Below are 12,446 nucleotides of genomic sequence, written 5' to 3'. Positions count from 1 at the left end.
TATATATATATATATATATATATATATATATATATATATATATATATATATATATATATATATATATATATATATATATATATATATATATATATACTGTGGGGTATGCTATAACGAACGTAATTGGTTCCAGAACCTCGTTCGTTATAGCATTCGTTCGTTATAGGATTAATCCGTTCCAGGCCCCCAAATACAACAGCTTAACACTGAAAAAATTCTGTGGAAAATGTAAAAAATACGGTACTTTATCTTACCTTAGTGTTATTCAGCATGCAGGTACCCCTAAACACTGGCACATCACTATCACTTCCACTGGGAGTCTTGGCTTTCAGGTCCTCAAACAATTGTTTAGCCTTCTCACAAATTATAGCTTCACTAATGTTACCACCTGCCATTTCTTTCTCCTTTATCCATACTAGGAGTAAATTTTCCATCTCTTCAATCACATTACACTTTGCTTTGCTAAGTCTAAAGATTCCCTTAGCCACTTGCACAGTTTTTAACTCCTCTTTATTCTTCAAAATCGTACATATAGTTGATTTAGCCATCCCATATTCATCACTAAGTTTCGCAATGCTTCTTCCATTCTCACGTTTCTTTACAATTTCTTTCTTAGTTTCAAGGGTTATTAGCTTTCTCACTCGCTTTGGACGACTCATTGTTACAATTGTATACTTGTATAACAAAATAGTTATACAAATAACGCGAATTTCCACATCAAAAGACGAAATTTCAACAATAACAGTGGTGCACTGGCTACACAATGAGACAAAGATGGCGCCTGACGCTCTTGTTGTGGGTCGCGGTACAACAATATTCATGCGCCAGGTGAAGTAGTCCCGTATTCATCCGCGTTTGTTATAGCATACCCCACTGTATATATATACGTATATATATATATATATATATATATATATATATATATATATATATATATATATATATATATATATATATATATATATATATATATATATATATATATATACACATAGATGACTTGTCGGGACTTACGACCGCCGCAGAATTTTTTTTTTCTTTCAAATGACACACGCATTTTCTATACCGAAACGTTTCCAGTTAATGTAGTCTCCATGTATAATTAGAAAATTATGGGGGCCCCATGTGCATTCAGCTGACTACATTAAAGGTTAAGTGCTCAGTCACACTGTATCCATTCCTTATTATTTATTACTTTCACTGTACTGTATCCATTCATCATTATTCATTACTTTTACTGTACTGTATTTCATTGTAGATTTTTTATTAATTTTTTATTTTTATTTTTTTTTTATCTATGTCGGACTTACGACCATGTCGGACTTGCGACCTGGATTTGGGTCCCTAACCCCGTCGTAAGTCGGGGTCTAGGTGTATATATATGTGTGTGTGTGTATATATATATATATATATATATATATATATATATATATATATATATATATATATATATATATATATATATATATATATATATATATATATATATATATATATACACATATATATACAACAAAATATATATACAACAAAATATATGTACAAAAAATAAATGTTAAATGAATTATTTATGGTGCATTAGAGTACTGGTCACTTCAGACACAAAGACAGGCTATAAATAGCCTTCTTTATCTCCCCTCCATCTCACTCTGAGCCAGAGGGAAGGGTGGTGGTAAATAACATTTGTTTGCTTATTTTCCATTTACTTGAAATAGATTTACCGAATTCTTTGTTTATTTATTTAAAAGTCATTTACTGAATATTCTATGTAAAAAATAAATTCTAAATTAATTAGTTATAGGAGATACCGTAAATATATGGTATTACTGGCCACTTCAGAAACAGAGACGGGATAAAAATAGCCCATCTCCCCCTCTTCTTACAGCTGCCAATGGGAAGCGTCTTGGTAATTAAATTTGATGTTTATTTTCATTGTCTAATTTATCATGTATCAAAGTAATATTACTAAAAATTGTGTAGGTAGTAGGCAGCTACCAAACAGGTAGATACTACCACCTGGGAAGATATTGGAAGCATAATGTGTTGTCTAATGGTAGACCCTGCTGCCATATGGCATCACGAAAATTGTGACCAAGTCCCAGGTTCAGCGCTGACCTGACTTTCTGCCTCATTTACACACAATTGCAGTTTGAATTGTTCCTCTAACTTTGACAACACAACATACATACAGTATATTATTTCTCACTTTTGATCTTTTTTTTACTTTTTGTATTTATTTATGGTTAGTTACTTTAAATAAGGCCAATTCACTTCAAGTAATGGCATCAAATGTTACCAGCTGGTGTAGTGTAAACACTAGTGACGTCACTTAAGCGTCTGTATTTAACTGTCAGTAGTTTCAAGAATTAATGCAGTCATTTACTGAATATTCCTTGTAAAAAAATAAATTTTAAGTATTATTATCAGTAAATATACCGATATGCATTACTGACCACCTCCACGGCTAAAAATAGCCCAATCTCGCAGTCACTTTCCCTTTCTTGTCTCCTCACTGGCAAATGGGGGGGCGTGGGGAGGGGTGTGTGATGATAGCTGTGTTTATTACAGGGGTATAATTCAATTTTACGGTATGTTAGACAGGTTTATAATACATTTTTATTATTTTAATATACCGGTAATCTTAATTTGAATCCAGCTTGCCAAACGTAAGTTTCAGTATAAAATAATTAGTGGTAAGACCTTGTGAGTGGCTTACGATGTTTCCATAACCACTCTTGACAAACTTAACCACAATATTTAAGAGGTAAGAATTTTATACTTGGTGGTTTAGACGACCACCCTAACTTTGGGCAGATTTTTTTAATGTTCAAATTCCGTCTTATAAGCCGAGATATACGGTACCTAAGTTGCCTCAACAATTGCAACCCCAGTTGCAATATCAAATTCTGTGTCATTACTAAGGAATAACAAAGTCTCGGGTGCACTCTAAGATTGAGAGAAAACGGAGGACTCGGCGTCCTGAAGTGAGAGAAAACGGACTCGTATGATGGGGAACCAAATAAAAAAAAGCATAGCTACATGTTTTGTGGACTACAGTATTAAGCGTACCCTTTTCATGACTTTGTAATAAACCTAGCCATGCCTATGTGTGTTTATGATTTACCATAACATTATATATATATTTAGTGGGTCTAAATGGTTGTAAAATGGGAAACTTGGGGTTGGGTCTTGGGTGCCTGGAACCAATTAGAATAAATCCCATAGATTCTGTACTTTCGTTATCACGTTTTTGTGATGATCCGGTAACGTCCATTACGGTTAATGTTACGTTTCCAAGAACGTATCTAGGACGTTAACCGGCGCGTGACTGTACATAACTAATCATGTCTTAACTCTTGCGATGAAGGTTGGGTGGGAGATTATTGGGTCACATTATTAACCTGACCTGATGCAACGTCAGGTCATCCAGTGTTGGTATGGGGATAAGTGGGTCTTATGACCTGAATATGTCTTGAATGACATTATTTTTTACCTATGAGGTATGTACATAGTACTGTACTGTATTGTATATGAAGGGTACAGGTATTAACCCCTACGCCCCGAAAGACGTTCCAGAACGGTTGACCAGCGTGCCCCGGTTGATGTTCCAGAACGCGCGCCTTTTCCCGCCGCTGTTTGAATGCCTAACCTGGGTTAACATGTACCAGCATGACTATTTTTCTCTCACGGAACACGGAGGGGAGTGTGAGTAGCCCCAGCGCAATCAGTAACCATTCGCCTGTGGTCATGGAGAGTAACCCCTCAACTTATCGTGCCCGTTCCCCCTCCCCATCTTCCACCCCAATCAAGCATTGTTGCCAATGTACTGATTACTCATATAATAGACACTGCTGATTCCCTGAGATCCAAATTTCCATGTGCTAAACTTGTGATATGTGGTGACTTTAATGAGTTAGACATCAGTGACATCACCCAACACCTCCACCTTGCACAAATAGTTGACTTTCCCACACATGGGAATGCCACCCTGGACCTCATCATGACTGATCTCGGTAATCACTACCTCCCCCCCAGCCGCTGCCTCCCATGGGGTGCAGCCCCCACCTGTCTCTACTGTGGTCACTTACACCTACCATCTCACGACCGCCAGTTGCCACCAGGACTTATCGACCTACCCCTGACTCTGCCACATTTTGGACAATGGGTGACCCGGTATCCCTGGACTGAAGTGATCACGTTAGACGATGTGCAGAACAAGTGGGATAATTACCTGGATACTATCACCAAAGCCTACCACCACTTCTTTCCAGCCAAGACACTGAGGATCCACCCCGGTGATGTCCCGTGGATTACACCAAGTATCAAAAGACTAATTGAGCAGCGCAACAAGGCATACTACACCAACAACTGCCTGTACAAAAGTCTATGTAACCAGGTCATCAGGGAAATCAAGTCAGCCAAGAAGTCTTATTATCCCAGGAAAGTGCACGGCCTCAAGGAGGTCGGCATCGGTCAGTGGTACTCCAAGGTAAAAGATTTCTGTGGTCTTAAGCGTCAGTCTCCCACACATCCTTTCATCTCACATTTATCTAGTGAGGAGGCAGCTGAGATAATTAATAACCACTTTGCTACCATATATCATACCCTACCCAGTCTTGACCTCACTCTCCTCCCGCCTTACTTACCTTCCCCCTCCCCACTCCCCCCCTCCCAGTGTTCAACCATTTGAAATCGCTAACAAATTCCTGAAATTTAAACCCAAACGCTTCACGACCCCAATTGACCTACCAATCAAAATTTACAAGAAGTTTGCAGTCGAACTTGCCACCCCCCTGTTCTATTATTAATGCATCTCTCAGACAAAGCAAATGCCCTAATGAATGGAAAACTGCATTTGTCACCCTCTATCCCCAAGGTCACCACCCCACAGTCCCCTAACGACCTCAGGCCAGTTGCCATTACCCCAATACCCAGTCTACTTTGTGAAGATTTTGTTTTTGAGTGGACATATGCTAGAATTTATCAGTCAATTGATCCACAGCAATTTGGCAATATGAGGACCTCCTCTCCATCACACTGCTTAGTTAGTTTCCTGGATTTTCTGCACAAAAACCTGCAGAAACGTAAGACATCACTGGCCGTTGCCCTTGTTGACTTCAGGAAGGCTTTTGACCTTGTTGATCACTGCACTGGAAATGCCATCCCTCAGTGACCTCCACCACCAAGCACTAGCAAGGTTTGGCAGTGGACTACTGCACCATCCTTGTCATCGCCACCTCCTGCCACTAGCAGTCCCCCACCCACCTTGCGCAGTCCGCCACTACAACAAAATTCAACCCATAAGAGCCCGCACTGATAGATATAAGAATAGCATCATCCCATCTATTGTTAAAATAATAAACAACTCCTGATTTATGTACTGTACAGCCCTGTAAATGTATTGAACGCATATCATTATGCCTAAATTAAATGTAAGTTTGTATATTTTCAGCCACCGGTTGCAACTCTATTAACAAACCGTTTATTATCATCATCATCATCATCATCATTATTATTATTATTATTATTATTATTATTATTATTATTATTATTATAGCGAAATAAGAACAGAACTTTTTTATTTGAGTGCTGTAGAGGAAAATTCTGGTGAAAGTGGTGATGAAGGCAGTGATTATCAGCCTAGTGACCAAGAGGATAGCATCGAGTTAGAGTTGTCTCAACCAGTGAGGAAGAGGAGGACGCAGGCAGCGAGGCCCAGCCAGAGGTGCGTATCCCTGCCAGGCGCTCACGACCCAGACAAGGGACAATGGATGCCTTTGTTTGGTCTGATGGCAGTAATTTCCAGCCTGATATCCCTGAATTCAGAAGATCATCAGGTGGAATTTCTCCTGAATTTCCTTGTACAGAGGAATCACGTGGATAGAAATTATTTTTGTACATTCTTTGATGGTGAAATTATGGACTTACTGTGTAATGAGACAAACAAATTTTATCAGTACACGTGTGAGGCTAACCCCGGGTCTGGCCCCTCGCCACACATGCGTCGATGGAATGATGTTGTGTTGCCGAACTGTACGTGTTTTTTGCATTACTGATGCTGATGGCACATGTGAAAAAACATGTACTTCAGGAGCACTGGATATCTCCTGATGATATCACTGCCACTCCATTGTTTGCAAAATTTGTCCAGAGACCGGTTTGCCTCCATCTTACCTTATCTACACTTTGTAGATAACAACATTCCTGTGGCTGGTGACAGACTTCGGAAAACAAGGGAAGTTTTTATGGTGCCGAAGAAACGCTTTACGAAGTTCTTGAGACCCATTCATAAAGTAGTGGTGGACAGGTCTGGTGCTTTTCAGAGGACGTGTTGTTTTTAGACAATACATTCCCTCCAAAGGACATTGCTTTGGGATCAAGTTCTTTGTGCTGTGTGACTGCGATACTGGGTATGTTTTAGATCTCATAGTTTACACAGCAAGTGAGGTAGACATACCCAAGGTGTTAACCCACATGGTTTCTCTGGCGCTGTGTCAAGAAACTTATGGACCGCTACTTTGGAGGGAATCACATCCTCTACACTGATAATTATTATACCTCTCCTGCCCTGGCCAAGTTCCTACTTGAACATGACATCAGTTCTTGTGGATCTGTACACGCAAGAACCGGAAACACTGGCCCGTGTTTACTGGTAAACCTGCCCGAGTAGAGATCCAGCTGAAGGAGGCAGACAAGATGCTTGTAATAAGCTGGCAAGATAAGCGTACTGTACAGAAGCTATCAACCGTTCATAAGGGTGAAATGGTTGACAGTGGAAAAAGGGACTGGACCTCAGGAGGTAATGAAAAACCTGACGCTGTCATGGACTACAATCTCAACATGCGCCTAGTGGACAAGAGTGACATGCAGGTTGGCGCAATTGAGTGTGTAAAGAAATGTCTCAAGTGGTACAAGAAGATGTTCCTACACCTCTTAAACATCACCATCCTGAATGCATACAACTGTACCTAGTAAAAACCGGGAAAAAACCCTCTCTCAGGTTTTTTACAAAAGCAAATGATATTGCAAATCCTGGAGAAATATGGCACCATCGTGACAACTGTACCACGACGTCACAGCCAAGCAGGCCTACCTGACAGACTGCTTGTACGTGACTGAGTTGTTTGTCACAACATGGACTTCTTACCAACTGGTCCAGGTGGTCGTAAGGGGTAAAGGCGGTGTTATGTCTGTGCTAACACCACAAAGTGCGCAGCTAAGCGTAAGGTCGTGACGACGTGGTGCAAGGAGTGTGACATTGGTCTTTGTCCACCTTGCTTCGTGGAGTACCACTCCAAGAAAGCATTCTTAAACAATGTGGGACGTGCTTGTAAATACTGTAGTGTAAATAGTAGTATAAGTGTATTTGTAGGGAACAACTTTTTTTTTTTTTTTAGTTTATTGGGCACCCCCCTACATCCTGTGCAAGGTGAAGCGCAGAAGCGTTTACAGCGCCCATCTGGGAAGCATGCTAAGTTCATGCTTGCCTTTATGTGTCATGAGTTAAGGGCATAGAAGCCTGAAGGGTCATAGGTTTTTTGTCAAGGGCGTAGAAGCCTGAAGTCATAGGTTTTTGTCAGCAAGTTATTGGAAGCTCCAACAACTTTCCCTGAATACGAATTCGCAACTTTTCGATTGAACAGGGATCAAGGGGAGCTAGGAAGTGTGTCCAAACAACTTTCCACCGGCCCGGGAATCGAACCCGTGACATCTCGCTTGCGAGGCAAGAGCGGTATCGCTCTACCACCGGTGCCCCTGTAAGGAAAAAGTGACATATTTGTGGAAAAGGTACACAGTTGTATGCATTCACTCGTCTCTATCCACGGGTGCTGGCATACACCCAGGGTCAGGGTGGCAACAAACCACCCACCCACCTCACTTATCCATGCGCGGTCGGAGGGAAGCTTCTTGGTAAGTACCTTCTTTTGTTTGTTTATTTACCAGTGTTTGTCCTTTTTATCATGTTGTATCAAAGTAATATTACTAAAAGTAGTGTAGTATTACGAGACGATAATGGTATGATAATGTTATGAACGTATTTATTTGTGAAATTATTATTCCGATAATTATTTATATGACTTACTTGCTCTACCAAACACAAAGACAACCAGACAGTCTGGCGACAGACTGGATGTGTGTCGCCGAACAGTCTTTATGAAAAGTAATGCAAATAAGATCAATTCTAAATGATTTATTTATTGGAAATAAGTATTTTTATCAGTAAAAATGTGTATTTTGGGCCATCTCGGACACAAAGAAGATGGGAAAAGGACCATAAAGAAATACAAAAATTTAAAAAAAGATCAATAGTGAGAAATAATATATGTATGTTGTGTTCTCAAAGTAAGAGAAACAATTGAGACCCTGCAATTGTGTGTAAATGTGGCAGAAAGTCAGATCAGGAACCTGGGACTTGGTCACAATTTTCGTGATGCCATATGGCAGCAGGGTCTACCATTAGACAACACATTATGCTTCCATATATCTCCCAGGCGGTGGTACCTCCCTGTTTGGTAGCTGCCTGCTACCGACTATCTACTCAATTTCTGTAACTTCCAAGAAAATTTTTTCGTTACCCAAAAAAACCCGGGGATGCAGGATTTTTTCTCAGCCTTGAGAGTCATCTCGTTATCCAGAAATCTCTCATTCGCGGAAGTGTCATACACCAATTGTTCCGGCTTATGGGGATATCACTTTTGCTTTCTATTACTATTACAGCCAAAGAATTGCAATATAACTGTATTGCTATTACAGTACTTTAAAGACCCTGTAATAGTCTACAGTATTACAATTATCCCACATCTGCTACCCAAACCAAATTTGTTGTTGTCGTCAGCAGCAGCAGCTTCTTTAGCCTTATCAGCCACAATGCTCTCCTTTGACTTCAGTATGAGTAGCTTTGGGAACGATTTTTCGAGGAAATTTCAATTCCGGCTATCGGAGAGTTCCGGGTTTGAGGGAATCTAGCTAGCAGAGATATTACTGTATTCATATATAAAAGGTACTTGACTTTGATTTCTTTTTAATAACAAAATTATGTAACTATACAACATTAGAAAAATAGGCAATTCTAATAAAGCAATACATATAACTTACTGTTTTGACTCCCTTTATATCAAGGCCTCTGGCAGCAACGTCTGTAGCAATCAGCACACCAGCCTCTTCATCTTTGAACTTTTTGAGTGCCATAAGACGGTCTGTTTGTTTAAGGTTACTGTGTAGTTCATCACATCTCACTCCCATCAGCCCAAGTAGAATGTTCAGACGATGAGCCAAAACCTAAATTATAAAATGGCTGATCAATTTCTTCATTACAGTACAGTACAGTAATTATCTTCCATTACCTGGTACAAAAACCTAACCAGTCTCCAGCATGGATACCGAAAACATGTAAATTTTCCATGAGCAATAACAAATTGATATGAAATTGATCCAAAATTTTACCAAGAGCATCTGTACATTACATACAGTATACATACTTAATATGGTGTTTGTTACCTTTGTTTCTACGAAGACAATGCAGTTTTGACTAAAGGACCGAGATACTAGATATGCCAACATGGCTTCTCGGTGACCATCGTACTTTTTACGAATGCGAATAAATTCCTGGCGTAAATTTTTTGCAACATCTGTGTTCTCATTTACAAAGACCTGAAACAGAGACAAGAGAAAAGTATTTCAATGGAGATAGAGTTACTGAAACAGTAAATAAAAAAAGAAGCAGTATTTAAAGAGCATAGAGCATTAAAACTAACCTTGACAGGGTTCTTGAGAGAGACAACTGCCAACTCCTTCACTTTGGATGTCATTGTGGCTGAGAAGAGCATAGTCTGACATTTACCAGAACACTGCTTGATAATTTCCTTCAACTGGTCATCAAAGCTGTCATCCAACATCCTATCTGCTTCATCCAACACCAAAATCTGTAGTGAAATATGATTTGCTAAATATATTTAATCCATAAAAAGACTAGTCAGGGAGAGGCAAAATGGAAAATTTGAGATAAATGAACCCACACAAATACACAGGGCCTGGTTAAGGGAATATGCTAGTTACACAATGGAGTAGCCCCCACCCCCCCATTGTTGGTCCCCTGCATTTTCCCCTCTCTAACTTAGTTTTATCACTTGTCTTACTCATTTTAAAAACAAATATACAGTTCCTTTTAATATCTCTGAATACAATGCTGTTTAGAAATTCAAAACAAATACAGTGATATCCCCGTTAACCAGAACAATTGGTGCAGAGCACTTCCAGGAATGAGAGATTTCCGGGTAACGAGACGACTCTCTCGAACCCGGAAAATATCCCTCATCCCTGGAAATTTCAGGGGAATGGAAAAATTTTCTTGGAATTTTCAGAAAATGCGCCTGCTTTTCATCTCCGAAACCCGGAAAAACTTCCCCATCCCTGGAATTTTCCGGGAATCGGGAAAAATTTCTCAGAATTTTCTAGAAAATGTGCTCCTCGGAAAATCGTTCCCAAAGCCAAAATTTATTTTCCAAGAAAATTTCAGTTCCGGCCATCGGAGTGCTCCGGGTTTGAACGGTTCCGGCCAACGGAGATATTACTACATTAAATACAATCATTATGATCACATAATAAAACAAATATGCTTTAGTATTAATTTTATTTATTTTCTTGGAAGCTATAATTCGACTACAAGTGTCTGCAATGATTCATCAAGTATTAAGCTGTATTGTAGTGATAACTCCATTACCCGGAACAATTGGTGCAGAGCACTTCCGGGAACGAGAGATTTCTGGGTTACGAGACGACTTTCTCAAGACCGGAAAAACCCTAATCCCCAGATTTTTCCGGATAATGTAAAGAGTCGTTTTTTTCTTCTAAAAAACAGTTTTTGTGATATAGTCCAGAATATGACGTCTAGCTACATACCTCGGTATAAAGCTAGACGTCGCATTCTGGATTGAACAAAAATGTTCTCGGAAGTTCCAGAAATTGCGCATTACATCATCACTCAAAGCCAGAAAAATATACCCATTCCCTGGAATTTTCAGAGTACCGGAAATTTTTTATCATTATTTCCAGAAAATGCGTGAAATTTTCATCTCAAACCCAGAAAAAAACCTCCCCCATCCCCGGAATTTACTCATAATTTCCCGGGTACTGGGAAAATTTTCTCTGAATTTTCCGGAAAATGTGCCCCTAGGAAAATCATTCCCAAAGGCAGATTTTCCTGCTTTGGGAATGATTTTCAGAGAAAATTTCAATTCAGACTATTGGAGAGTTCTAGTTAAGAGGGATTTTGGCTAATTAAGATACAGTAGTACCCCGATTTACGCGGTCAATTCAACCCATAGGGTACCGCGGAAAGTGAAAACCGCATAAAGTGAACAACAGAACATATGGGATTAATTCCAATAGAGACTGGCCCGACCCCCAAACTCCACTTTTTCCGACACAATATCTATGTTGTAGTAAAAATAACATCTAAATTTTAAGATGGTATGCTCACACAATTAATATTTAAGAGAAATACAGTTGCCAGGTTAATGTCCATTCAAATAATGGACTCAAATCCCCACCCCACACCTCTTCCCAGCTCACTAGCTCCTACCTTTCTGATTAATGTTTGGGTGAAAACTCTAGATTTTAACATTTAGTAATAAATAATACCTCAGACTAAAGTTAGGATAATATAATTGACATTTCTGGATTCCTTGCAGGTCAGGGAATATTTTGAATGTAAACTTCATATATTTTGCACAAAAGATAAAATATTTGCTTTGTGTAAACCAAATTATTACATTAGATCTAAAATTTGTATGTCTAATGCAAAATCCATGATGTTTATATTCAAAATGATCATCAGATTGTAAGAATTCCAGCAATGTAAATTATATTCTGGTCGAGTAATTTGTATGAATTTTATGAGCTAAAACAAATATCTTCAGTTAATAAAAAAAAATATTCTTCACGACACTATCTGTCAATCAAAGTACCCCACCTTGCCTCCCCCCCTCCTCACACTCAGGCCAGCTGGGTCGGTCGGTCCCAACCGTCCCCCCCACCTTCCCTCCCTACCAGATAAATGTGTGGGTGAAAACTCTAGATTTTAACGTTTAGTAATAAATAATACCTCAGACTAAAGTTAGGATAATATAATTGACATTTCTGGATTCCTTGCAGGTCAGGGAATATTTTGAATGTAAACTTCATATATTTTGCACAAAAGATAAAATATTTACTTTGTGTAAACCAAATTATTACTTTAGATCTAAAATTTGTATGTCTAATGCAAAATCCATGATGTTTATATTCAAAATGATCATCAAATTGTAAGAATTCCAGCAATGTAAATTATATTCTGGCCGGGTAATTTGTATGAATTTTATGAGCTAAAAAAAAATATATATATATATACTTCACCGCGTATATGAGTAGATGCACCGCGGAAAGTGAAAGTCTGGTTCTGGCAAGGT

At 39.0% G+C, this 12,446-nt stretch overlaps 1 protein-coding gene across 1 annotated transcript in view; it reads right to left on the bottom strand.

Annotated features, from left to right (window-relative positions):
• The window catches only part of LOC121858885 (probable ATP-dependent RNA helicase DDX27), a 74,285-nt gene extending 64,341 nt beyond the window's left edge, over positions 1–9,944 (bottom strand). Inside the window, exons 1-3 of the mRNA XM_042355539.1 lie at positions 9,756–9,944; positions 9,499–9,651; positions 9,097–9,279 (exon numbers count right to left, since the gene is read on the bottom strand). Coding sequence (XP_042211473.1) covers positions 9,097–9,279; positions 9,499–9,651; positions 9,756–9,896 — 477 coding nt within the window. The 5' untranslated portion in view covers positions 9,897–9,944. The remainder of the gene's footprint in view (positions 1–9,096; positions 9,280–9,498; positions 9,652–9,755) is intronic.
• Between the last annotated feature and the right edge of the window lie 2,502 nt (positions 9,945–12,446).

Source organism: Homarus americanus, unplaced genomic scaffold (assembly GCF_018991925.1).
Source record: "Homarus americanus isolate GMGI-L3 unplaced genomic scaffold, GMGI_Hamer_2.0 scaffold48614, whole genome shotgun sequence".
Lineage (NCBI taxonomy): Eukaryota > Metazoa > Arthropoda > Malacostraca > Decapoda > Nephropidae > Homarus > Homarus americanus.
Note: the sequence above shows the minus strand (reverse complement) of the source record. Positions and strands in the feature narration are given on the sequence as shown.